The following is a 25,067-nucleotide window of genomic DNA, read 5'->3' as shown; positions in this document are numbered from 1 at the left end:
CTCAGATGAAGCCTCTGGTGAGTCAGGCCTTTCAGATTCCCAGGAAGAACCCTTCCCGGCCTACGAGGATTCTGATGCAGATGAATCCATTCCCTCTGCCTCTCCTCCTGAGGATATTTCTTTCGGGAAAATTCTCCACTCCATGAGAGAGCATTTTCAGTGGCAGGGCCAGGATTTCTCCGACTCCAGTAAAAGGCTTCGGACTTTCCTTAAGTTACCCCAGCACAGGCCTTTAGCTATACCCCCTGTGTTAGAGGTGTATTGGATGATGTGTACTCAGACTCCAGTACTTCTTCTGATTCTCTTCCCCCTGCTCCTGTCAAGCCAGACAGATATTACAGGGTCCCTGAAACTCATAAACATCATAAATCAAGCAATTCACCTACTTACTTTCTTTCCCAATCCTCAAAATAAAGGAGAAGAGCTTCTGCACACTTTGGACATACACAGACAATTGCGCTACTACTTGGACAGAACAAAGGCCAACAGACAGTCTGACCAACTATTTGTTACTTATGCTGCTGGAGTACAAGGAAAGGCAATTTCCAAACAAACAATTTCAAAATGGATTGGAAACTGCATCAGATTCTGCTACTCTTTCCATGGCAAAGGTGTGCCAGCCAATATTAGGCCACACTGCATTAGAGCTACAGCCACCTCCACAGCCTTTCTAAGAGGGGTGGCTACAAAGGACATTCTAGAAGCTGCTACATGGAGCTCCGTGCATACATTTTCCAAACATTACAACCTGCCTTTATATCCAAACATTACAACCTGCCTTTATATTCCAGATCCCAAGCAGGCTTTGCTTCTGCAGTCCTGCAGGGCATTTTAGCTACACCATCCTTATCATAGATCCTACCACCCCCAGCTTGGCTATGGTATTCTACCCATATGTCAGGACTGCGGTTCCATTTTTGAAGGACATAGTACAGTTTTGTACCTACCATAAATGTAGATGTCCGATAGATATGCAACTGCAGTCAGGTTTTCCCTCCCTCCTACCCCTCTGTAATTCTCTTTTTTTGGGTCCACTCCCCCTTTTCCAATTTAGCTGGGGATATCTGTTATGGTGTATCTGTTTATTACTGTTGTGCATGTCTGGAATTTTTTATCCATTCACTAAATTTAGCCTTCCTTGGAGGGCACCTGGCATCTGGGGCAAGAAACACTGAAGAAGATGGCGGCCACTCTGATGTCGAGAGGGAACATCAGCCCGACGCTGGACCCAGACTTTGGAATCTGGCCGACCGAAGGGCTGCCTGAGGCAGGACAACCCATATGTCAGGACTGCAGTTGCATATCTATCGGACATCTACATTTATAGTAGGCACAAAACTGTACTTTTCCCTGATTAACAACCAGTTGATTAGGTTCAAGCTGCATGCACACAAAAGATTCTGATCACCTTTATTGTTGCAATCAAAGGTTAAACTGTTCTACACAGTAAGAAATGAGCAAGATTGTTGTGTGAATTGTGGGGAGTTTTACCTTCCTTCACTGTTGTGCAGCCATGGAGTTAGCATATACAAGACCAGAAGATGGTAGAAGGCTTGTCCTCAATGTGATGGATTGCTTATTTCTGTCATTGTACTGCCCCCCCCCCATGATGGGTTGCTTATTTCTGTCATTGTGCTGCCCCCCCTCTGTGATGGGTTGCTTACTTCTGGGATTGTGCTGCCCCCTCTGGATGGGGGTTTTATTTGTCATTTGTACTGCCCCCCATTGTGCCCCTCTGGATGGGTTGCTTATTTATGATGGGTTGCTTATTTCTGTGATTGTGCTGCCCCCCCATGTGATGGGTTGCTTACTTCTGTGATTGTGCTGAGCCCCCCATGATTGGCTGCTTATTTCTGTCATTGTGCTGCCCCCCATGCAATGGGTTGCTTACTTCTGGGATTGTGCTGCCCCCTCTGGATGGGGTGCTTATTTCTGTCATTGCGCTGTGTGATAGGTTGCTTATTTTTGTCATTGTACTGCCCCCCTTGATTGCTTTTTTCTATCACTGTGCTGCCCCCCTGTGATGAGGTGCTTATTTCTGTCACTGTGCTCCCCCCTGTGATGGGGTGCTTATTTCTGTCATTGTGCTGTGTGATAGGTTGCTTACTTTTGTCATTGTACTGCCCCCCTTGATTGCTTATTTCTATCACTGTGCTGCCCCCCTGTGATGGGGTGCTTATTTCTGTCATTGTGCTGCTCCCCCCTGTGATTGGTTGCTTATTTCTGCCATTGTGCTGCCCCCTCCTCTGTGATGGGTTGCTTACTTATGTGATTGTGTTGCCCCCCCACCCATGATTGGTTGCTTATTTCCGTCTTTGTGCTGCCCCCTCTGGATAGGTTGCTTATTTCTGTGATTGTGCATAGGTTGCATGAAAACATTCTTGATCAGTTGTGATCAAGCAATGTTTCTGTAAATATTTATGCATCAGTCAGTAGGGAATCCAAGACCCCCCCCCAAAAGTCATTCAAGCCTATATGAAACCGTAACTTGTTATCTGGTGTAGGTCACCCTGAAACTCCTGACTCATTCTGGCTTTACAAAAAAATAATGTAACAGCTGGTCAAAAAAAAGCTTTATATAGTGTTCCACTTGACTTATGAAATGTATAAATGACCTTTATCAGAGTCATAAAGGGTCTTTGTTAGTGTGATGTAAAAGTTCTCCATAGGACATAGTCATCAGCTGTCAGACTGAATGCTAGGAAAGCTGCAAGATGTGAAGGCACCCTGCTACTACTATTGGGAGACTTCAATTGCCTAACTGCGCGACTCTGAGCAAGTCGCTTAACCAGACACCGCTCCCAGTGAAGGCACCCTGCTACTACTATTGGGAGACTTCCATTGCCTAACTGCGCGACTCTGAGCAAGTCGCTTAACCAGACACCGCTCCCAGTGAAGGCACCCTGCTACTACTATTGGGAGACTTCCATTGCCTAACTGCGCGACTCTGAGCAAGTCGCTTAACCAGACACCGCTCCCAGTGAAGGCACCCTGCTACTACTATTGGGAGACTTCCATTGCCTAACTGTGCGACTCTGAGCAAGTCGCTTAACCAGGCACCGCTCCCAGTCTGAGTCTGAGAAAGGTCCGTGAAGATCGATGCTCTACCCCAGAAAAAATGCAAATAAATAAATAGGTACATTTAACAGACTGTGGGTCAGCAGTGTTATTATTCAAGTCATTTGTTTGATATAATACATATTTTTTTATAGTGCACAAGTGGACAGAAAACAGAGCTCACCAATGTGGATGGCTTAGAGCACACATGATTAACAGTAATCATTGCTTTTCATGAAAATAAACATAATTTTCTTCCATTTTACATGGATTTTACAGTAAACTTGATTGACCAAATGACTGCTGGAAAGAAATAGAGTATGCTATTGTGTAAATTATTATCTTTCCTTTCGCAGCCATTTGTAGTCCAGGCTGTTAGCATAAACAGACAGCAGTACACAATGCTTGTGTACTGAGGCTGATGTGCCCATTAAAATAATTATTTCCTCTCCCTATAGTGAGGGCAAAGTTTTTGTAGCTGGCACCTATTTATTTACTTATACTTTTTACCCGGATAGTGCACTGGTCAGTACTGGCCAATTTCAGGCTCATCCAGATTGAAATACAAAACATTTCACAAAGAAAAAAGACAGAAATATAAGCAGTAACAGAGTACTTCAGAAAGTGTGTGTATGTATTCTAGTGAAAAGCCCAGTGCAATGCCAGTATATACATTGGTTTCTAAAGTCGTCCAGTCTTCAGTTAATCTTGATAGAGAAGAGACTCGGAAAGGAGATAGGTTAGGTGATGTCCTGCTTTGAAACAGGAGCATTTGGCTTGGATAAAGGAGTGCTTTTTGAGTTGCGTTCTGAGTTTGGAGTAAGTGTAGCTTTCCTTTATGTTGATGGGGAGAGCTTGCCAAAGAGTAGGTGCCTGAGGAGAGGTGTGCAGCGATGTGGAGTTTGGTTTCTGGGGGTAATAAGAGAGTGTGAGGCTTGTGGGTAGTATCTCAGATTTGATTATGTGAACAGTCATAAGCTGCTTTTGCATCTTTAGTCTTTTTTTTTTTCTTGGCTAGTTCTGATGAACCCCACCCTTTCTGCTCCAATTATGTCACTTATGACAGCAAAAGACACTTTCTGTTTGGTGAAGACAAGAGTTCTCCTTCTGCTTCGGCAAGGAATAAGCTGACTGGAGGGAAAAAAGACAATGATAAAGATGAACGTAACAGCAATAGGAGCTCCGCCATCCAGTGCACGCAGTGAGACAGGCTTCCTGTGGGAACTTGGGCTGAAGTACATGTCGAAGATGAGTTCAGTAACTTTGAGGGGACACTCAGTGAAAATGGTGCAATTTTTATAGAGAGATCTTAGAAGAAGTAAAATCCACATGGGTGGTCATTTCCCCATCTGCACTTAATCAGAAGGTTATCTACACCCCAGAGTGGTGTATGTACATTACTCATAACATCAGTGTCTTCTGATGTGAGTGGGCTTCTTGGTCCATTGAGAAGACTTGTAAGTTAGGTACAAAGTTTTTATTAGCTTATTGACTTGACTTCTGAAACTAATTGTACCGAATTAGGCAAATCAAACAAATCTTAAGATTGTTACCTAAGAGATTGTGAAATGTACATTTCTTGCAGAATTTTGCAATTTTCAACTACTTGTATTGTGTTAGTACTATGACTAATTTATATGATGGTAGTTAATTTAATTTACACTGTTCATGTAGTAACAGCCAGTTCCTTAAGTAATTCAGCTTCCTTTGAAAATGTATTGCCAAGCTGTTCAGGGCATCTTCACATGTCCTCAGACATTAGCCTTGTTTTTGTAGAACCTCTTCCTTTGTTGCTGTGAAGGCATTTCCCCTGTTCCTTTGTGAATGGGAGATATGAATTGTCTGTCACACAACTGTTAATGTCATTAACTCTGAATCGTTTGTTAGCAAGAAGACCTATTCACAAAACCACAGTGGAAGGTGCCTCCCTGTATGCCTTTATTGAAAAGGTGAGTCAGACGAGATGCATAGCAGCAGAACAGGTGAGGATTAACCATGTGAATTGTGAAAGCGTGGGGCAGTTGGATGCAGGAGTTTAATAGTCAGTAGAAGAGAAGCTTGAGGCAAAATGCAGGAAACATGAGGCTTGCATCAAAATGCATTTGTTCCCTCGCTTCAGACTTAAGTAATGTTTTTTTTTTTCCTCTGCTTAACCAAGTCCAGATTCCAATAGCAAATAAAAGTGCCGGTGTTTTTGGTCATTCAACCATTTTTTGAAATATGATGAAAGTACTGAACTGAAGCGCTGTATAATAATTGGCAGACACATCAACTAGGCACAGGTTAAAATAAATGGCCTTGGAATTTATAGAGCAGTGTCTGCGCAGCATTAGATACTAACTGTGGATCTACACATGAAGAATGATTTAATTAAAATGCCAACAACTATTTTTTTTTTTTTTGAGTACTCACGTTTTCTGAGGCTATGCTAATAATAGCAAAGCTGTTCTTTACCAGTGTGATGTTCAGACTCTTGTTTACAAACCATTGTAGACATGTAAGTGACCTGCTTACAATATAACCTGTCCTCAGTCAAAATCACTAATGTCTCCTCTAACATTTGACTGTTCCACAGGTCTACTTCACAGCTTAAGGCTGCTTTACAGCTCTTTCATCAGTACTGGCCCTTGATTAAGGGATTTGCTCCCACATACAGTAAGATAGTATAACTCTTTTGTTACCCGATTTAAGGTAGCTTCAAAAATACTTTTCCCGTGAAGCAGCTTACCTCCTGCAGCATTGCCTGTTTTAGTAAACCAGAGTTCACAGAACTCTTAACCACTTGTAGCAGACTTCTGCTGAACCATTGCTATAGTCCTGATTCCAACAACGAGAGCTAGAAACCAGAAATGCTAAATACACGAAAGCATTTAACCACAGTTGTTAATGTGCAATGAAAAATTGTGCAAATTGCCATCTAGTTTGATCAATCACTAGTACTAGGCAAGTTCATTGAAACGTTCAGCAAGGTAGGTAGTATTTTAGAGGTCTATGTGCACACTGTAAATATACATAAACATATGCTTTTTTTTTTTCTTTTGTTTTTTCTTCACAGTCCTCATGTCATTTAACACACTGAAGCCCTTTCAGCTACGGTATTGCAAAGAATGTGTACTGTAACCCTTGGATTCTGCTTTGTAAGTAAACTAAACTATGGCCAGTTTGGGGTATCCGTTACAACTGGCCATAATGTACTCACAAACATACCTCTCAGCTGCCCAGATTTTTGCATCATATTTTTGGTCTGTTTCTCATTGCCTGGTTAAGGGACTTGTTGAAAGTCATACAATTAGTCAAACTGAGGATGATTGAGTGCATTTATACATGTGTTTATTTATTTATTTCCCACTTGTTTGCCAGGTAGGTGAGCTGTTCTACTGACCCTTTTAAGTCACAACCCAGTTACTCATGAAGACTACATTTTGTTATACAGCTGTTACCATCTATTGATACAATACTCTGATAGCACCATGGCCAGCCTTAGGCATAGGCCAACTAGGTGGCCGCCTAGGGCGCCGGTCTAGCAGGGGCACTTTTCCAGTATTTATTTGGTGTATGTAGACCAGGATGGGGGCACCAGGTAATGTGTTGGGGGGAGCTGTGGAGCCCTTTTGCCTAGGGCACCAGTTGACCTAGGGCCGGTCCTGGGTAGCACACAGAGTGTCTGAGGTACAAAGATGTGACAGTTGCATTATGTGCATTTACAGAGGGAATATATTGTACGTGCCCAGTAGGAGGAAGTAAACCATTAACCTCTCAACCAAAAATATATATATGTGCACATGCACATTTAGGTATAAATGTGGAGCAGCCTGTGGACTTGCATAGAGACTTTGTGTTTTAAAGAATGAAAATTTCACACAAAAATTATAGCAGAGTTTTGGACAGCATTCTGGAGGCAGATGCACTTACTGACATTATGTAGATGTTTATTTAATGACATTTTAAATAGTTCTAATGTTTGCTTGATTGTTTTTGACATCATCTGGGAGATGAATTAAACCCTGAACCACAGGAGGTAGCTTAACAGCTTTCAGCCTTTATCTTCTGTGCAAGATGCCAGGCAGTCAAAATGGAAAGCATAACCCTCTTCATATGCAGATATTCAGTCACAACATTCACTGCTACATTGTAATTTGCCATACCTGAGAACTGGCCTCAGACAGTTGACTGTCCTTTTGACAGATGTCCTGCAATTTTGGACATCCCCAGAGTGGAGCTGGTCTTTTCCCACAATGGGAACCTTAGTAGGACACACTGTAAGAAGTGGAGGCCACGTTGCTCCTTTGTTCATTTGTTTGAGACTTTAAACTGAGGACCCATCTGCTTGAGTTGTTGGTAGCTCAGGTGGATGTAAATGATCCGGTGGCACCTCTCAAAACAAGTAGGTAAAGTTCCCCAACCCCCTGGCCAAACTTCCTCTAGTAGTATAAATATCATCTCATGTCTCCTTGAAAAGAGGTTACTAGACTAGTGGGAAAAAAACCTGGTCAACAAAGAATAAATAAATGAATACAGTTTTAATGGAGGAAGTGACCTGTTGTCAAGTAATCATTTCCTTTAAGGCAGGCCGCTTCCACATCAAGCTAATAAGTGCTCAGTTACTGATGTTTCATTTTAGCTGATTATTTATGCTGTTGTTTGTAATTTTGGATCACCAGTGAGTATGCCTGCGAGAGACAAATTCCCCCACAAGATTGTCATCTGTAGTGTTCATTTTGCTTAGGGGGAATGGTAGCATTCTACCAATGGCCATTGTGTTTCTTACTAAAATAAAAAATAAAAAAAACTTTAATGTTAGACCTCAGATGTCTAGGACCTGAGCTAAGACGTATCTGATGTCTGTCTGGGAGGGAAAATATCGGGTCTATATCAGAAGCTCGAACTTTCAAAAGTTCTTGTCTCATATGGTTGACACCATATGAGCGAACTTTTGAAAGCTCGAACGTGTCAACAGAGATCGCCGTAGGGAATATTTCCCTTTACTTCACTGTAGTGCAATCTCGGAGTTCATATATTTAAGTAGCAGGGGTGTGGGGGGTGCAGGGGGAGGCTTGCCCCCTGCTCAGACCGTTCAGGTAGTTTTTTTTTTTTTGTTTTTGTTTGCTTTTATTATATGTTCATTGTTTTCAAACTTCACTCATATGGTGCCAATCATATGAGCGTCAAAGTTTTAAAACTTCGAGCATATAATATAGACCCAAAATATCTACTAGCAGGACAACAAAAAATGCAAGATAATAATAAGGTCTGTCACATAAAAGGCAAGGTGCTGAAAAAAGTAGATGTTAAAGAATTTGCAAGCAAAGAGTGAAGGGCCTTATATCTCCGTTGAAACAGCCCAGTGCTGTGGCCATCTTTTACCACTTCCCTACCTTTTAAAGCCCTTCTGTAGGCTGATGGTAGGACTGTGCTGTCATAGAACAACCAGGATGTTTTAACTGTAGCTTAAACTGCTGGTTGCTGGCTTCAGCTGTCCACAGGAGCTGTGAATTTGATGCCAACTGTAGAGGTAGATTCCTGTTTTGGATATCTCTGCTGTATTTGTGCAAAACATTGTCATCAGCGCCAAGAAAGGCAGTAAGCTGTGTGGCAGTTTTATTACTTGCAGCACTCTCTGTTCCTTTATTTACAGGGATAGATGTACACCTTAGGGATGTCCACCTCACAGATGCTTTCTGTTTGCAGCCTGAAGGACACCTCCTTCACAGGAACCCACAACCTAATGAGAGAATTTTTCAAGTATGGTGCCAAGGACCTTGGAGACCCATAAGAGATACTTGGGGCTTCTGAGCATGTAGGAGTAAAGATTATAGCTATCTCTTTAAAAATCCTCAAATGTTTAGATGTCTAAAGTGCCTGTTTTGGATCAGGCTCCCAGGTTCCATCCCTAAAATTAGCCTGATAGGTTATACGGGGATCCAGGAAAAATGAAAATATCTGTTTAAAACCATCATAGACATTGCTGTTGTTTCTGTTGATACTACGAGAGGGTCCAAGTTAGCTTTTGAAATTGGTAATCTTCCAAATGTTTATAAGGAGAGTGGGGGACTAAATTACTTTGGTAAAAAAATTGCATCAATGTATGTACTTCTTCCACACTGGTCATTAAAGCTATCATTTGTCTGTTTCATAGCTTCATTACTTTAGGGATATTGTTAAGCAAATGGAGGAAGTTCTGCTGAATTGCTCTGTTGAGTGCCCTAATGAGACATTAAGTAGAGTATTGGTGAACATCAATAGGCTCACGTGCCACAAAGTGTGGCTGTGGTGCCGAGAATGCTTGTGCCACGGATCGCTATGGGCATATCACATGTACTCATACATAAAATGCAGTCATTACCAGAGGATGATAACGGGCAACTTTTACGTATGCCCTTTAGCCCTTGGATAAGCAATTACTCTTTAGGCCCATTTTACAAGAAGTATTCAAAAGACTTGAGGAGAAAGGTTAGTCTGTTCAGTTAGTTATTTCATACTGTATATCAAATATGTAGTAGAAAGTATCCTGTTACACAGTGACCCTTTTCCAGAAGACACTCCAAGGCAGAACAGTTTAAACATTTATGAAAAAACTCTGAAGAGGAGACAGATGGTGGAACAGTCAACAAGGCAAGAGAAGAGGGTGCTCTTCTCCCCACAGCAAGAAGGGCTTTCTCACTACTGTATTATTCCCACACCCACTTCTCAGTACATGCTTTCCATCTACTGTGCCTCCTTTGAGGAAGAACTTCATGTTGTAAAGAAATGTGGTTCAGCCTGACCATGGGTCCATGTACAAGAGATATTAATTGTATAAGGCTACAAAATGTAATGCATAGGTTTTCCACCTTTCACTTAGAGGCCACCCCTAGCTCCCCGACCAGATTTTTTTTCCACTGTCTCTTGTACAACAGTGCCTAAAGGCTGAAGCCACAGGAAGGATTCCTTTACCGGAGCCAAAGACAGGGTTTAATTTAAGGATCTCCCTAGTACTTGAAAAGGACTGCACTTGCAGTCTGTTCTGGTTATCTCTAAATTAAAAAAATGCATGAGTGTGGGGGAAAAATCAAGCTATTAACCATGCAAACCCTCTTTCCTGTGCTACTGCATGACATTTTTATTTTACTTTATACATTTGCTGACTAGGCAGACTCACTCAGCACGTGTCCCTTGGAAGTGCTGTCTACTTACGTTACTCACTCCGAGTCACAAACTAGGCAACGGAAGGCGAAAGAATCAAGACGTTTATCCTGGGCCACAACAAGCATCTTGATAACAGCTCAGGCTACTCGGCTAACTTCCCTGGACATAAAGGGTTCCTACCTTCAGATCTCTGTTCACCATCAATCGACTCGGCTAACTTCCCTGGACATAAAGGGTTCCTACCTTCAGATCTCTGTTCACCATGAATGCACAGTTCTTCGGATTTTTAACAGCGGTGAAACGCCATCACATTCTACCTCCCTGCCCTTTGTTCTTTTCACTATTGGCAAGTATTTACCAAGTGCTTGACCTCAGTATTTGCTCAGTTCAAAATGAAAGTAATCCATGATTGTTCATACCAGGATAACTGCCTGATCCAATATAGATCCCAGAAAAAGTTCCACTGTGTTCTGTGTCACACAGGCCATTCCCTGAGCAATCTTAGCATTTCTGTAGGATTTGAAAGTCTAGCTTGATGTCTGTCTCAGTCAAGACCTTCTTGGCTTCATTACTAGAAACCATGTGAGGCAGGCTGACTCTGTCTCTCTCTCTCTTTCTTTTTCTGTCACAGGAGAAGGTTCTTCTTCCACACTTTTGCTGTGTCCAGCTAGCAGAGAAAGCTCATAGGATGGTAAGGTTCTTCCTGAAGGAAGCAGGTTGTATTTCCACCTGTATCTTCATAGAGCTGCACCCCTACCCCCATCCCTTCTGTGATGTACCACAATTTCAAAGTTAATATAGGTAGTCACAGGCCAGGATGGGTATGACTTTATATCACCTCCTTGTTCAGGTCCTTTAGGAGGGCTTTGATTCTTCAGGTCAGAGACTTGATCTGAAATGGTTCTTTCTTAAACCCCTAGACTGACCATTCCTTCTCCAAACAGGGGGGTTAAGAAGGAACTAAAGATAGTGTAGGTAGGGATAGCTATGTACCAGGTATGTGATGATGTCCAAAGTATGATAATTTGAGTCTGATCATGGTAGAAGAATGGTAACTCCAAAGGTCAAGGTGAACATTAGACTCTGCTAGTAGCAGAGATCTCTGCTGTAATTACTGCAACAGTGACCACACTGAAACATGGGTAAATTGCCTACTAACTGTACTTTACACTTTTATCTGATCAGGTATGTTGGGGGAGTGTATTCTTTCGTGTATTAGACTTTACATTAGGAACAAGTACATTTTGTTGGTAACATCTTCTTGTCTAGGTCCCTGCAGAAAAAATCGAACAGAAGATGGAATGGGTTGTGCTGTCTTCTATGGGACATCCTACTGCCCTCTGGATCCACTCTGAAGCCTGACGACCATTGCAGCTAATTGCATTCATTTTATTAATTTGCTGCAGTAAACGTCTGCGATGTTTATAGTGCATCCCCTCATATGATTGTATTATAAGAAGCTAAGGAGAAGAAGGAGAGAGACGACACACAAGGAAGGAAAGAGAAAAGAAAGGAGTAAGTGAGATGCTGTGAAATGGTACTGAGGAAGTACTACATGCAGTAGGAAATGGAGAGAAGTTTCCGTCAGCAGCCACGTTCTGCAACATGTAGTGCCAGGGGACTCAAGATGGGCACTGAAATGAATGAGAAAAGAAACGGGAGGATATAAGCAACATGATAGAAGAGAATAGGAGTGAGTGATAGTGCCGGGGGACTCCAGATGGGCACTGAAAAGAATGAGAAAGGAAACGGGAGGATATAAGCAACGTGATAGAAGAGAATAGGAGTGAGTGATAGTGCCGGGGGACTCCAGATGGGCACTGAAAAGAATGAGAAAGGAAACGGGAGGATATAAGCAACGTGATAGAAGAGAATAGGAGTGAGTGAGTTGGCGGCTGAGCAAAACTTAAAGCATATCATGGCTTTTGGCACTTTGACCAAAAATGACCACGTGAAAGGGAATCACTTTCAGATGTTTACACCCCCCCCCCCATATGGGCAGTGTGGGTGGCATTTTCCCCTACAAAAACACTTTCTCGTGAAATTTGTCTGAAGATATTTTCACCCTCTTTTTTAGAAAAGTGCAGCCAGTCTAACGGTCTTTGTCATCCTATGCAAAGAACACCTCTGATCTGCTGAGTCTGCACACTAACTGCTGCTATACTCTATACATGCACCCCTTTTTATCTGTTTCCCTGTCCTTCCAGTATGCCGACCATCAAAACATCTTTTTGATTTACTGTCCTTTTTCTGGCAGGTCATTCTATGGCATCACTGCTGCTCAGTAAAAAAGGAGCAAAAAGAAGTATTAAGGTTTGTGCCCCCCCCCCCCCCACACACACACACACACACACACACACACACATGCACACACCAAAACCACCACAGTCCTTCCTTCCTAGTTTCTTGATTACTTAAATCTTGGTAATATAGTCATTTATAAGTAGGGGGGAAAAAGTTATTCCTTTATATCCAAGCTATACCTGAGCTAAGGTAGGGGACTTTCGTTATAGTATGAGACAAAAATATCTTTGTAGTCTGCAATGTTTACTTTGTCTGTAACTAACTTTGTTTGACCTTAGATGTCAGTCACACACAACAGAGTTAACCAAACAAGACATAAAGTGCTTGATTAAAGTCACCTCTAGCTTGACCACTTCATACTCCGTACCACTTCAAACAAATCTCTTCTAAAGTATTTTTTTATTATCTATGCTGAAGTTTCAGGACAGAGACTCACCTTGACTGGGTTTCATTCTTTATCTTTTCTGTAGGTTGGGTTAGTAGCACCACTCACAATTACAGTATATGGATGCAAACACTTGCCGGTGTTGCCTTTCTAATGCTTTTATGACATAAAATACTAAAAGTATCCTGATCATGCTTAAATGATTCACATATGTGGCTGTACCTTTAAATGTGTAATGTTACTATGTAGCATCCATGTTACAGACCTCGGGACTACTGTGTCTGCTCAAGTTTTGACTGGTGGTATCTTTTCATATGATACATTTGTAACATCCCTAACCATTCTAATGTAAATGTTAAATGTCATACAACATTTTTAGTTTTGTTTTCCAGCAAGAATAATGTATTAATTCATATGTTAAGTGCTTAAGGAAAGATTAGGACTACACCGTAACAATTTTGTCTTATTTTTGTGGCAGAATTCTTGACGTAACCCCTGGTAACAGAAATGTCATATCCGAAGACAACACTAGTGAGTATGACTTGCACTGCTTAAATTTCTCTGCCTAGGTATCTTTCCTTTTTATGTTTTGTATGTAGAAATTTTTTTTGCAAGATTTGTAATGTTTACATTCATCTATGAAGAATTGTTTTATATTGTAGTATTGTCTTATGACTAAATTTGTAAACAGTAAGATTAGTGCCTCAGTGAATCCATTCCACTTGTTGTTCCTGAAAAATTGATGTCTGAAGAGTTTTTTTAATTTATTTTATTTCCTGAAACTGAAAAGACTGGCAGACATTTCACATTGGAGTTTGTCACAGCCACACCAGATCACAGAGGATCTGACCTGAAGCAACATAAAATATTTATTTGTTTTACATTTGATAACGAGGGGGGGAGGGTCAGACTGAGCTGAAAAGGCCCTTTTTCAGCAGAGGCCCAGGGAGAAAAGCTCCACAAAGAAAAATAATTACAGATACATTTAGATATTTAGACATGATCAGTATACACACAATTTACAATAGACATGTTTTTACAGTGGTATAAAAGAAAACAATTATTAACATTTAGAACAATGTTTTGTGGTGGTCACCTGTATTTTGTTTTACATTTGGAACATTGGAAGGCAAAGGCAGCATATGCTTTATCAAACGGCATATGCTTTATCAAACGTGTGACGGATTTAAGAATTCTAGTTTGCCAAATTACTATTTGAAAGGTGTGGTTTTGCTAAAATGGAAGAACTTCCTTAATAAGGAAGTATAACCTCTCTTCATGTGGTAACACTAAGTAGGTTGGGGCCGGGGACCATATTGGACTGAGTGTTATATTAATGCAGCATTTATTGTTGCTGCTGATGGCTCGAGTGTGTCCAGTTCTGTTACCAGTTGGAATGCCTTCTATCAAGTTTGCATGTCCTCCTTATTGTTTTTTGCCCAGACTCTCCACTTTCCTCTCTCATCCTAAAACATGTAAGTGAAAAGGTACTGTTCAAAGTTGTCTGAGTTGTGAGTGTGTGTGTGTGTGTGTGTGTGTGTGTGTGTGTGTGTGTGTGTGTGTGTGTGTGTGTGTGTGTGTGTGTGTGGGCATTTAGAGTTTGATTTGCTTTTTTGGCAGTAGCATTAAGCTTTGTAAGGCGTTACTATGACCAGGCAATTCAGATCCTGTGTCCTAGAACAAAAAAATAATTTCTGTAGTTACAGCTGTTTGCACTCCCAGCACTTTTTTACAGAGTACTCTGTATGGAAGTAAAAATCTGCCAATTCATTGCAGTCCCAAAAACGTTCCCAGTTACCCCTCTCTGTTCCATCATTGCTATCTACCTGAGGAAAACGTCTCTGAAGTCTGCTCAGGATATAAACATACTTATGTAAATCTCTCCATGCAGAAATCCTAAACCTTCTGGACTTTTGCCACATGCTTGGGAGTCATGCACATGTCTTCCCATTGTTCCTTTCTAAACTGCCTTTCCTGTCTCTTTTCCCAGTCTTTTCCAGCCTTCTCTGTTTGATAGTTATGCAGTATTGTATAAGTCCTACTAATTATCTATTTTTTTAACAGCAACTTCTGTTCTAGACTCTACTAAAAATGCTGCTAGAGCTGGTGTTTCATACAACACTCTGCTGTCCCTTTCTCTTTGCCTGTACTCTGATATAAATCCCTGGTAGGGAAGGCGGTCTCTGACCTGCAGTCCAAACTTCTGCTTGGTCTCATCACACTCTTGATGTTCATCGTGTTTCACTGCTGCAGTCATTACACTTGGGTTATCCTGTCGTCAGGCGGTCCTGCAGTCGGCCAGCGTTCCAAAGTCTTGGTCTGGCGTCGGTTACTGTCGCTTCTTCCCTGACGTCAGTGTGCCAGGGGTATGTAATATGCAGCCAACACCATTTTCTTCAGTCTTTCTTGCCGTGCGGTGCCCGAAGCAAAAGCAGTTCGCAAGTGCCGGTCGGCCGACTCCTGAGATTTTCGAATTTGAATTTCAGAACCGAAGTCTTCAATAAAGCTAAGTACCCCATTGGGGAAACTTTTTCTTGCCTCAGACCGATGTCAGTAAAAGTTAATAATTGCATTTCTTGTGGGAAGCAAATACCTCATAAGGATTTTCATTCTTACTGTATTCCATGCCTAGGCCCAGACCACGACATCACTAGTTGTCGGTTTTGTGCTAGATTTAACAAGCGCACTATTAAACGTCGGTTTGATTTTGCACGCCATTATTTTGGCCGAATGTTCAATTATACCATGCCGTCAGAACAATCGACAACCGGAATACACAAAAAACACAAAGACAAAGATAAGAACAGGCATCCGAGGTCCAAAACTGACGATGAAGCCTCTTCTAGGCCAGTCGCCGGTTCTCAGTGAGGCACCTTCGCGGCCCCTGACACCCACTACCTCAGAGCCACAGGCTGCCTCCGACTTCCACGTGGAGATCACTAGGCCTCTGGAAACTCAAGGTATTGAGCCTATGGAAATTAACCCCACAGATGGGTCCAGAGCCACTGAGCAGGCATCGGCTTCTGAGGGTGTTTTCAGACCATCACAGCTTACCATCAAAACAACAACCAAGTCTAAAACTCCATTAAAGACAAAGAAACAAGTACAGCATTCACCTGGACAGGCCTCCATGCCTAAAAAACAGATGCTCAAAATGGCTGAAGACCTAATTACTCTGATCAGGAGTTCCCATCCCCCTCCTGATAAAAGGCCTAGGCAGGATACAGACTGATTCCTCTGATCAGGTTTCCATTTCCTCTGATTCCTCTTCAGACCTGGGATACTCTTTACCCCCCCTATGAGGACTCTGATGCTGAAGAATCAATCCCATCAGCCTCTCCTCCTGAGGATTACTCTTTTGGGGAAACTTTACATACCATGAGGGAGCATTTCCATTGGGAGAGCCAGGATTATTCAGAATCCAAGAAAAGGCTCAGAGATTTTCTTTTATTGCCTCAGCACAAGCCCCTGGCTATTCCGCCTATGTTAGATATTGTGGATGATGTGTTCTCTGAGTCCAGTTTAACCCCTGATTCTTTGCCCCCAGCACCAGTCAAGCCAGATAGATACTACAGAGTCCCTGACTCTCATAAATTTCTTTATAAAAACCCTGCTGCTGACCCAGAAACTATTTCCCAGGGTCCCAAAGGGGTAAAGGCTTCCACTGCTAAAAATCCACTTCCCTCTGACAGGGGTTCTAGAGCATTAGATAGATGGGGGAAGAAAGTTTACACTTCTGCAACTTTAGCAGTAAGGGCTTTAAATTGCCAGTTCCACATGCTTAAATACCAACAATATTTGATGTCTCTGTTAAAACAGAAAATGCTTACAAGCTCAGAAAGTCCTGACTATAAGGAAATGCAGGATTTATTGCATGCAGCTGAACAAGTGGGAAAACATACTCTGCTATGTGGTTTTGATTCATTAGAGGCTTCTTGTAGAACCGCAGTTACTGGATCTGTGATTCGAAGGCATGCTTGGTTAAAAGAACAAGATTTACCTGATCATGTTAAGGCAAAATTATTGGATGATCCTTTACAGCATGATATCTTGTTTGGTGTTAAAGGCAGAATAGGTATTAAAGAAAATGGAGGATAAGGCGAAATCTATGCAAACAGTGAAGGATTTCTTACAGGTACAGCCACCTCGATTTAGCAGAAATTGGCCTTCTAAAAATTGGTCTTTTCCAGTGTCAGACAGACCACAATGAGGCAGATACAGACACCCAAGAGGCAGATCTCAGGCCCAAGGCTCTTACAGACCAAGACAGTGGGGTGCTTCAACCTCAAAAGGAGGAGAAGACAAGTCACAACCTTATAGGAAACAGTCCCAATGACTTCCCCCTTCACATGCCAAGCACTTACCTTTTGACAGCTCCCTTAGGGGGAAAACTAGCTCTTTTTTCACAAAATTGGCATATAATCACCCAAGACAAATGGGTTCTGGATATTGTGTCTCAAGGTTACAGGTTCCACTTTCACACTCTACCAAGGCCAAAAGGAATGCCAGACCTGCCACAAAATCAATGGACAGAGGCACAAAAACAAATCATAGCCCTCATGGACATGAGAGCTATTCAAAAAGTGCCACAACAGTAACAAGGACAAGGATTTTACTCAAGACTTTTCTTGGTCCCTAGAAAGGACAAAGGCTGGAGACCCATACTGGACCTCTCTACTCTAAATACTTACCTGGATGTTCCAAAATTCAAAACGTTGACACTACAGCAACTTCTCCCCATGCTGGGCAAGAAGGCTAGTTACATTGGACCTCAAGGAGGCATACCTGCATGTCCCAATCAGACAAAATTGCAGAAGATACCTCGGATTCATAGCTGGTACAATGCATTACCAATTCTCTGCACTGCCCTTTGGCTTATCTACTGCACTCAGGGTCTTCACAAAATGCCTGGCACCAGTAATTGCATTTTGCAGACAAAAAGGAATTCAAATATATCCCTACTTGGACGACTGCCTTATTCAAGCAGAGAGCAAGGACATTCTTCTAAAGCATCTGACGTTTGTAAAAATATTGCTAATTTGCCTAGGGTACACAGTAAACGAAAAGAAGTCAAAACTAGTGCCCTCACAAGAGATAATATTCCTGGGTGCCAGCTTAAATACAACGGCCCAGATGGCTTATCTCATGCCAGACAAGCAAAGACAACTGACTCAGTACTTTCAATTGATGGCAACAAAAACCCAACTCCGTACAAGAAAAATTCTGTAGGCCTTGGGGTTTATGGCATCCTGCATACTACTAATACCATATGCCAGACTGCATATGAGGAAATTACAATGGTACCTAAAAAGTGTTTGGACTCAGCACTGTCACAGTTTGGAAACAGTAATACCACTTATACCTTGCCTACAACAGGAGCTTCGATGGTGGGCACAGGCATGTCACCACAACAAGGGAAAGCCTTTCACTTTACCCACAGCCAGGCAGACACTAACAACAGATGCTTCAGATTACGCCTGACGAGCACACATGGCAGGAAAATGTATTCAGGGCAGGTGGGCCGCAGAACAAATGCATCTTCACATCAATCAAAAAGAGATGCCAGCTGTACAAAATGTCCTAAGAGCTTTCAAGGACCTTCTGCATCCAGGACAACTATTGCTAAAGACGGACAACACCACAGTTATGTGGTACATAAACAAGCAAGGGGGCACTCATTCCTATCCCCTCTGCAGACAAGCCATGACTTTGTGGAACACAGCACTGACCTATCAAGTTCATCTGCAAGCACAATTCCTGCCAGGAAAGAAAAATACTCTGGCAGACGACTTAAGCAGAAACATCTTGGATCCTCACAAGTAGGAATTAAATCCACAAGTATTCAGCATGATAACACAAAAATGGGAGTGCCCAGACATAGATCTTTTCGCCACCCCTCTGAACTACCAACTACAGAAATTCTGCACAAGGACTTACCACACACAAGCATGGAAAGTGGATGCTCTCTCGTTCAGCTGGACAACCGTAAAAGTTTATGCCTTCCCACCACTGCGTCTCCTGTCAAAGATACTCCTAAAAGCCAGACAAGAAAGGCCAAAAATTATCCTGATTGCCCCAGACTGGCCACGCCAGCACTGGTACCCAATCTTAAAGAACTTGGCTCAAGGCCCAGCATGGATTTTACCTCAAATTCCTCATCTTCTGACTCAACAAAACAATCAGATCCTGCACAGTCAGCTCAAAACCTTAAACCTGGCTGCATGGCAGATTACTTAGCCAAGCAACCAACACCTCTCTAAAGCTGTTCTGGATGTCATTTTGGAGGCCAGGAGGCCCAGCACCAGGAAATCCTATTCAGAAAAGTGGAAGAGATTCTGCACCTGGAACCAGGCTCAAGGCTTTGACCCTCTTGTTCCAAATATTCCTCAGATATTACAATACTTAACTGAGATGCTGGACAAAGGCCTATCCTTTTCATCTATTAAGATCCACGCCTCTGCCATCTCAGCTCATTACAACACGGATCCTCCTATTTTCTCTCATCCATTATTAAAACAGTACCTCAGAGGGGCTAAAAACATAAGACCGCCCCGAAGAGCACCAACACCAACTTGGGACCTCAACTTTGTCTTGGAAAAACTAACTTTACCTCCTTTTGAGCCAGCCAATTCAGCAGAATTAAAATATGTGTCATGGAAAACTGCTCTGCTTCTGACAGTAACCTCAGCTCGAAGAGTCTCAGAGTTACAGGCACTAATGGCAGTAGAACCTTTCATCATTTTTCATCAGGACAGGGTTTCTTTAAGAACAAACCCTACATTTATGCCAAAGGTGGTATCCAGTGTGGCTCTTAACTAAACTATTCACTTGTCAACATTTTATCCAAATCCCCAGAATAAAGGGGAGAGACTTCTGCACTCATTGGACATACACAGGCAGTTACGCTTCTACTTGGACAAAACAAAAGCTTTCAGGAAAACTGAGCAATTGTTTGCAGCATATTCTACAGGATCACAGGGAAAGGCTATTTCCAAGCAGACCATTTCAAAGTGGATAGGACACTGTATCCGTTTCTGCTACACACAGCATGGAAAAACTGTACCTAGCAACATTAGGCCACATTCCACCAGGGCAACAGCCACTTCAACTGCCTACCTTAGAGGAGTACCTACCAAGGATATTTTGGAAGCTGCAACTTGGAGTTCAGTGCACACCTTTACCAAGCATTATTACTTGCCTCTTTACTCTAATTCCAGAGCTGGCTTTGCCACTGCAGTGCTGCAGGGCTTCATAGCCACACCGAATCCTTTATAGAACCAGCCACCCAACCTCAGCTTTGGGATTCAACCCAAGTGTAATGACTGCAGCAGTGAAACACAATGAACATAGTACAGTTTTGTACCTACCATAAATGTAGATGTTCAAGTGTATTCACTGCTGCAGTCCAGGTTACTCTCCCTCCATCCCCTCTGTCTTAGCTGGGACTTAGGTCTATGTGGTGTATTTGCTTGTAACTGAAGGTATTGTTCCTATTTTTTATGTATGTTTTATTACCAAAATGTATTGCCTACCTATTTGGGGGCACCTGACATCTGGGGCAAGAAAATGGCATTGGCTTCATATTATGTACTCCTGGCGCACTGACGTCAGGGAAGAAGTGACAGCAACCGACGCTGGACTAAGACTTTGGCACTCTGGCCGACTGCAGGACCGCCCGACGGCAGGATAACCCAAGTGTAATGACTGTAGCAGTGAATACACTCGAACATCTACATTTATGGTAGGTACAAATCTGTACTTTACCTTTTCTCTCTGTAGTTTTTCTTTCTTGGCCATTACACTTGTAGTGACAATGTACCATCTGACTGTATAGCAATTATCTGACTTAATTTCCCAGAATGCATTTCAGTAAATGTTGGGCTTCACCGAGCTCAAAGAATCCTTAGAATGTAAAGTCCACTGGCCACACACCGTGTTCTAAACTGATGGGACTTGTAGTGATGGCGCTGTGAGGAGAAGACATGTTCCTCGGTAACTGCTACATACTCTTGTTATTTTGTTTCTTGTAGCAGTTGTTTTGAAGTTATTTGAAGTGAAATACTGAGACTCATTGATTAGTAGTAAGACCAATGTTGCACATTTGGAATAAAGCCAAAAAGAAAACAGAAACGTCATTGTGTTTGTTGAAGTAATTGGATCTGACCACTGATCGTATTAGTGAAGTGTGATAATGCTGTATCTTTCTCGGAAGGCCTTCCAGATTTGTAAACATCTGTGTCAGATAAGGTGCCCTGGGAACACTTGCTATGTTGCCTGTAAGAGAAGAATTGAAAGAATAAATCCTAATCTTGATAATTATGTCACAAAAACAAGTTGACCTTGAAGACAGGAGCTCAATGAAAAAATATTTGCATTCATGAAATATTTGAAAAAGAAGAAAGATAGTACTTTATGGCTTGTGTTTAAAAATACTGGCTAGTTGGACTGAGCTGCACACGAGTGCTTATGCTTTCAGATAATTTGTATTTGGTTCAGCAGGGACTACAAGGCATTGGTGAAATACACTGGTCTGTTTTGAATCTTTTAATTTAAAACATCAAACTTTTACGACAAGGCAACTTACATAAAGGGGATATTTTTTTGAGTGCTGTGCTTAAACATGATATAAAAGGGCAACAGTTCTTGACTTCCATGAGAGACTGTGGACTACAAAACTTGAAGTCTTGTATGTGTAATACTTGAAAACAAATATTAACAAACTTGCCTCATCGTGTCTGAAAAATATAATTTGCTCTCCGTCAAACAACATAGCCTCTGGGTAGATAGAAGTACATTGATTGCATTCTGGACTTTAACTGAAGATATACTCACAAACGTGAATAAAGCCAATTTTATTGGCACCATTTTCATTAGTCTGACCCAAGCCGTTGACATGGTGGACCACTCAATATTACAAGCCCACCTCCTAGACAGTGGCATCAGCACTGAAGCCGCACACTAATTCATAGACTTCCTGACTAACAACTCTTTTATTGTCACATACTGCTGATACTCAGTGTCAGTGATGCAACAGGTAGCCCACTCGCCTTTGTTGCAGAAGGTTGTGGGTTCAATTCCTATACAAGGTAGATCGATTGTTAATGCTGCAGTGCAGCATAAGGGGGATGCTGTACTCCTGTGTGTGCCATTCTTTGGAGGAGACATTAAACTGAGGCCCCATCTGCTTGAGTTGGAGGTAGCTCAGGTGTATGAAAAAGATAACTTGGCAATTATCAAAAGGAGTAGGGAAAGTTCCATGGTACCCTGGCCAAATGTCTCCTAATAGTGTAACTGTCACCCCAGGTCTCCCCTGAAAACAGGCTGCTAGCCTAGTGGTACTAACCCAGTCAACAAAAGGGTAAATAAAAGCAAATAAATACTCATTCAGATGTACCACAGAGATCATTACTTGCCCCAATACTATTTTCTATTGTTATAATTAACTTACCAGTTGACCTGTCCAAGCTACAACTCCTCTTATATGTTGGTGACATTATTATTTACAGATCCAACCCAACACAACAGGTAATCTAAACCCAACCAAAACTGACCTTCTGGAACTAACCCAGCACAACAGGTAATCTAAACCCAACCAAAACCGACCTTCTGGAACTAAACCAATGGCTCACTTCCAAAAAGCTCCTCCTTAACCCAAAACAAAAACAAAGCTATGGTGCAAAAACAAGACTTTCCAAACTTCCCAGCTCCCTTAAGCTTTTTAATCAACAGAACAACCTTATTGACACCACCACTTTTTTCACATACCTAAGCATCTGGCTCTTAACTTTAGGAATATATTCAAAACCTTAGATATAAAATTGGCTCCTTTTCTGGGCTCAGAAAATATCTCTATTCATTTCATCACCAGGTGGGGAAGCCATTGGGAAAGATGTCCTGCCTGCACAACTTGCCTCACCCTTGTTTACCACTTCCTCTAGTAAAAATACATCAACACTACAGACCTTATCTAGGCTCCCCCACCCACCTTAATTAATGAATGCTAACCCTAACCCTGTCCCTAATCCTAATCTTGAACCTTACCTTAGGAAAATACTTGTCTTTAACACCACCGCTGTACAAGACTTGCTGTAACACTACCTCTGCACAAGACTTTCTGTACCACTGCTGTTAGACAGGACTTTCAATAACACTACCGCTGCACAAGTCAGGCTCAGGCGTAGACAAACACCAATAAATTCACACAATAGTAAAGCTATCCCCTTACCTAACCCAAATCTGCTAACACTTTAACAGATACATTCCCAGCCCTAATATCAACCCAGTTACCTCTGTATACATTCTGACCTGTCTGCATTCTGATACTGCCCTTGTGAGTATCTATGTTATGAACAGCAACCATGCAGAAACATGCATACCCTCACAGGAGGGCACTGCAGGGCCTATGGATCTGAGAGCAACCATGTTGTCTGCCAGGTGCAGGGGACAGCTAGGCCTAAAACTGTAAAATCCTTGATGGCTGCTTAAATGATAGCTTCCCACAGTAGTCTTTTGCCTATGTGGTGATGAATGGACCAACTAATTGCAGCAGGGCTGATGGCTGGAAGGCATTTTCAGGTAATAGATTAAAAGGAAGTAATACATAACATTAACTGGATGAGGACTTTGTTTTAGGCTGTGCTTCTAGTACTCAAACAACAAATAGATAAATGCTGTAGCCTCCTCTTTGGGTGTACTGAGTCTCCCCTTTTTCACTTTGCCCTTTCTGTGTAGGCTATACCCACAGAGTGCCATCTCCCGGTCCGTGTGCCTCTAGTCTGTGTTTCTGTTATGCTTGCAGGATCAGTGTCTGTCTCCAAAGCACCACTGTAGCTCCTCTTTCTACGAGCTGATAGCGTTGCAGTGCATGAAAGCTCTTCTTCCCTTGTTTTCCGTCACTGTCTTCACCCCCTTATTCATTTACTTTCTCGTACTGTCATGTTTCTCTTCTTATTCACTGCCTGTCATGTCGTGTGACTGTGACCCACTCCCAATGTTCCTTAAAGAGAACTTGGCTCTGGTGCAGACTGTCGGTAACAGTAACCCCCCAATGTACCTTAAATGGAGCTTGTCTCTGATGCTTTTCCTGGTGATGTCTTTTTAATCCGTTTCCCAAAACCTCTGAGATAACAGGACATCTCTGGCACAGGTTTTGTTCTCCCATGTGCTTCCCCAGGATTAATTCACAGCCTGTTCTCATCTCTGTATTTTGAGCTTGTCTGAGTTTCAAGTTCATGTCTTCCTCCTTAACCCTTCTATCATGGGGTTCTGATAGCAGTTTAAGAATCCCACTGAATATTTCACATTTTCACATACGAATACTCAAACTCTTACTTCCTATGTTTTTTGTTTTTTTTTTGTCTCCGTTACCTGTTCCCCTGCCAGAGTATTTATTCACACATGCATCAACCCATCATTAGCCTGTAAATGGGGATAGCTAGAAATTTCTATGGAGAACTAGCCAATTTTACTAAAATTTTCAGTTTTCCATGCCTAGAATGTGTCTGTCTGTAAAAGCAGAATATCTAGATTGTTCTGCATCCCTTGAAACATTTCTGGTGGTAAGCGTTTTGTAGTGGTACTCTGTCTGAGCCTACTTGCCAAAATAACAATGTTTATGTCCTGAAAGTGCTGACAGCAACACTTCTGTAATCTTTGTAATGTTTTGTTGACATGTAGCTAGTCTTGCTGACACAATGCAGTGTAAACAATGTGTCATGTTTGACATTTGAGAAAATGCCTGATAACATTATCTTTCTGAGGGATTTTTAAAGCTCTTAGAAGGCAGAGGCACAGTATACTAACCTCGAAAAAGGGCATAGCAAAATTAATTTAAAATGGGTGGCGAAAGCCAAACACACTCTGGCTAGGCTTATAAATGCCCTAGGGCAGATAGCCTAGTATGAACCTATGAACCTATAAGAGTGTTTTCGCAGAGCATAATGTTAGAAGACTTTGGAAATCTGTTATTCCTTTCAGCTTTTTTTTTAAATTGGTTTATCTCCTACATAAAAAAGAGGGGTCATCTCTTGAAGCAAAATTTATCTTTGGCTTTTTTATGAGGAGGTTAGTGCCCTCTTAGCAATTGCTGTACCATATAGCAAATGCAAAGACAGAAGGAATTTCCATAAATTCTTCTTAAGAAAGTTTCCATCATGATACTGTTTCTAGATATTAGAATACTCTTGTCCTTGAAATT

The 25,067-nt window shown here is 41.9% G+C and overlaps 1 protein-coding gene across 1 annotated transcript in view; it reads left to right on the top strand.

Moving 5' to 3' along the window:
- The window catches only part of LOC122812359 (lysophosphatidic acid receptor 2-like), a 452,180-nt gene that overhangs the window by 58,212 nt on the left and 368,901 nt on the right, over positions 1–25,067 (top strand). The window contains exon 2 of the mRNA XM_044084784.1: positions 13,350–13,402. Within this exon, the coding sequence (XP_043940719.1) occupies positions 13,379–13,402 (24 nt within the window). The 5' untranslated portion in view covers positions 13,350–13,378. The remainder of the gene's footprint in view (positions 1–13,349; positions 13,403–25,067) is intronic.

This window comes from Protopterus annectens, chromosome 9.part0 (assembly GCF_019279795.1).
Source record: "Protopterus annectens isolate FY-2018-M chromosome 9.part0, PAN1.0, whole genome shotgun sequence".
Taxonomy (NCBI): domain Eukaryota; kingdom Metazoa; phylum Chordata; order Ceratodontiformes; family Protopteridae; genus Protopterus; species Protopterus annectens.
Note: the sequence above shows the minus strand (reverse complement) of the source record. Positions and strands in the feature narration are given on the sequence as shown.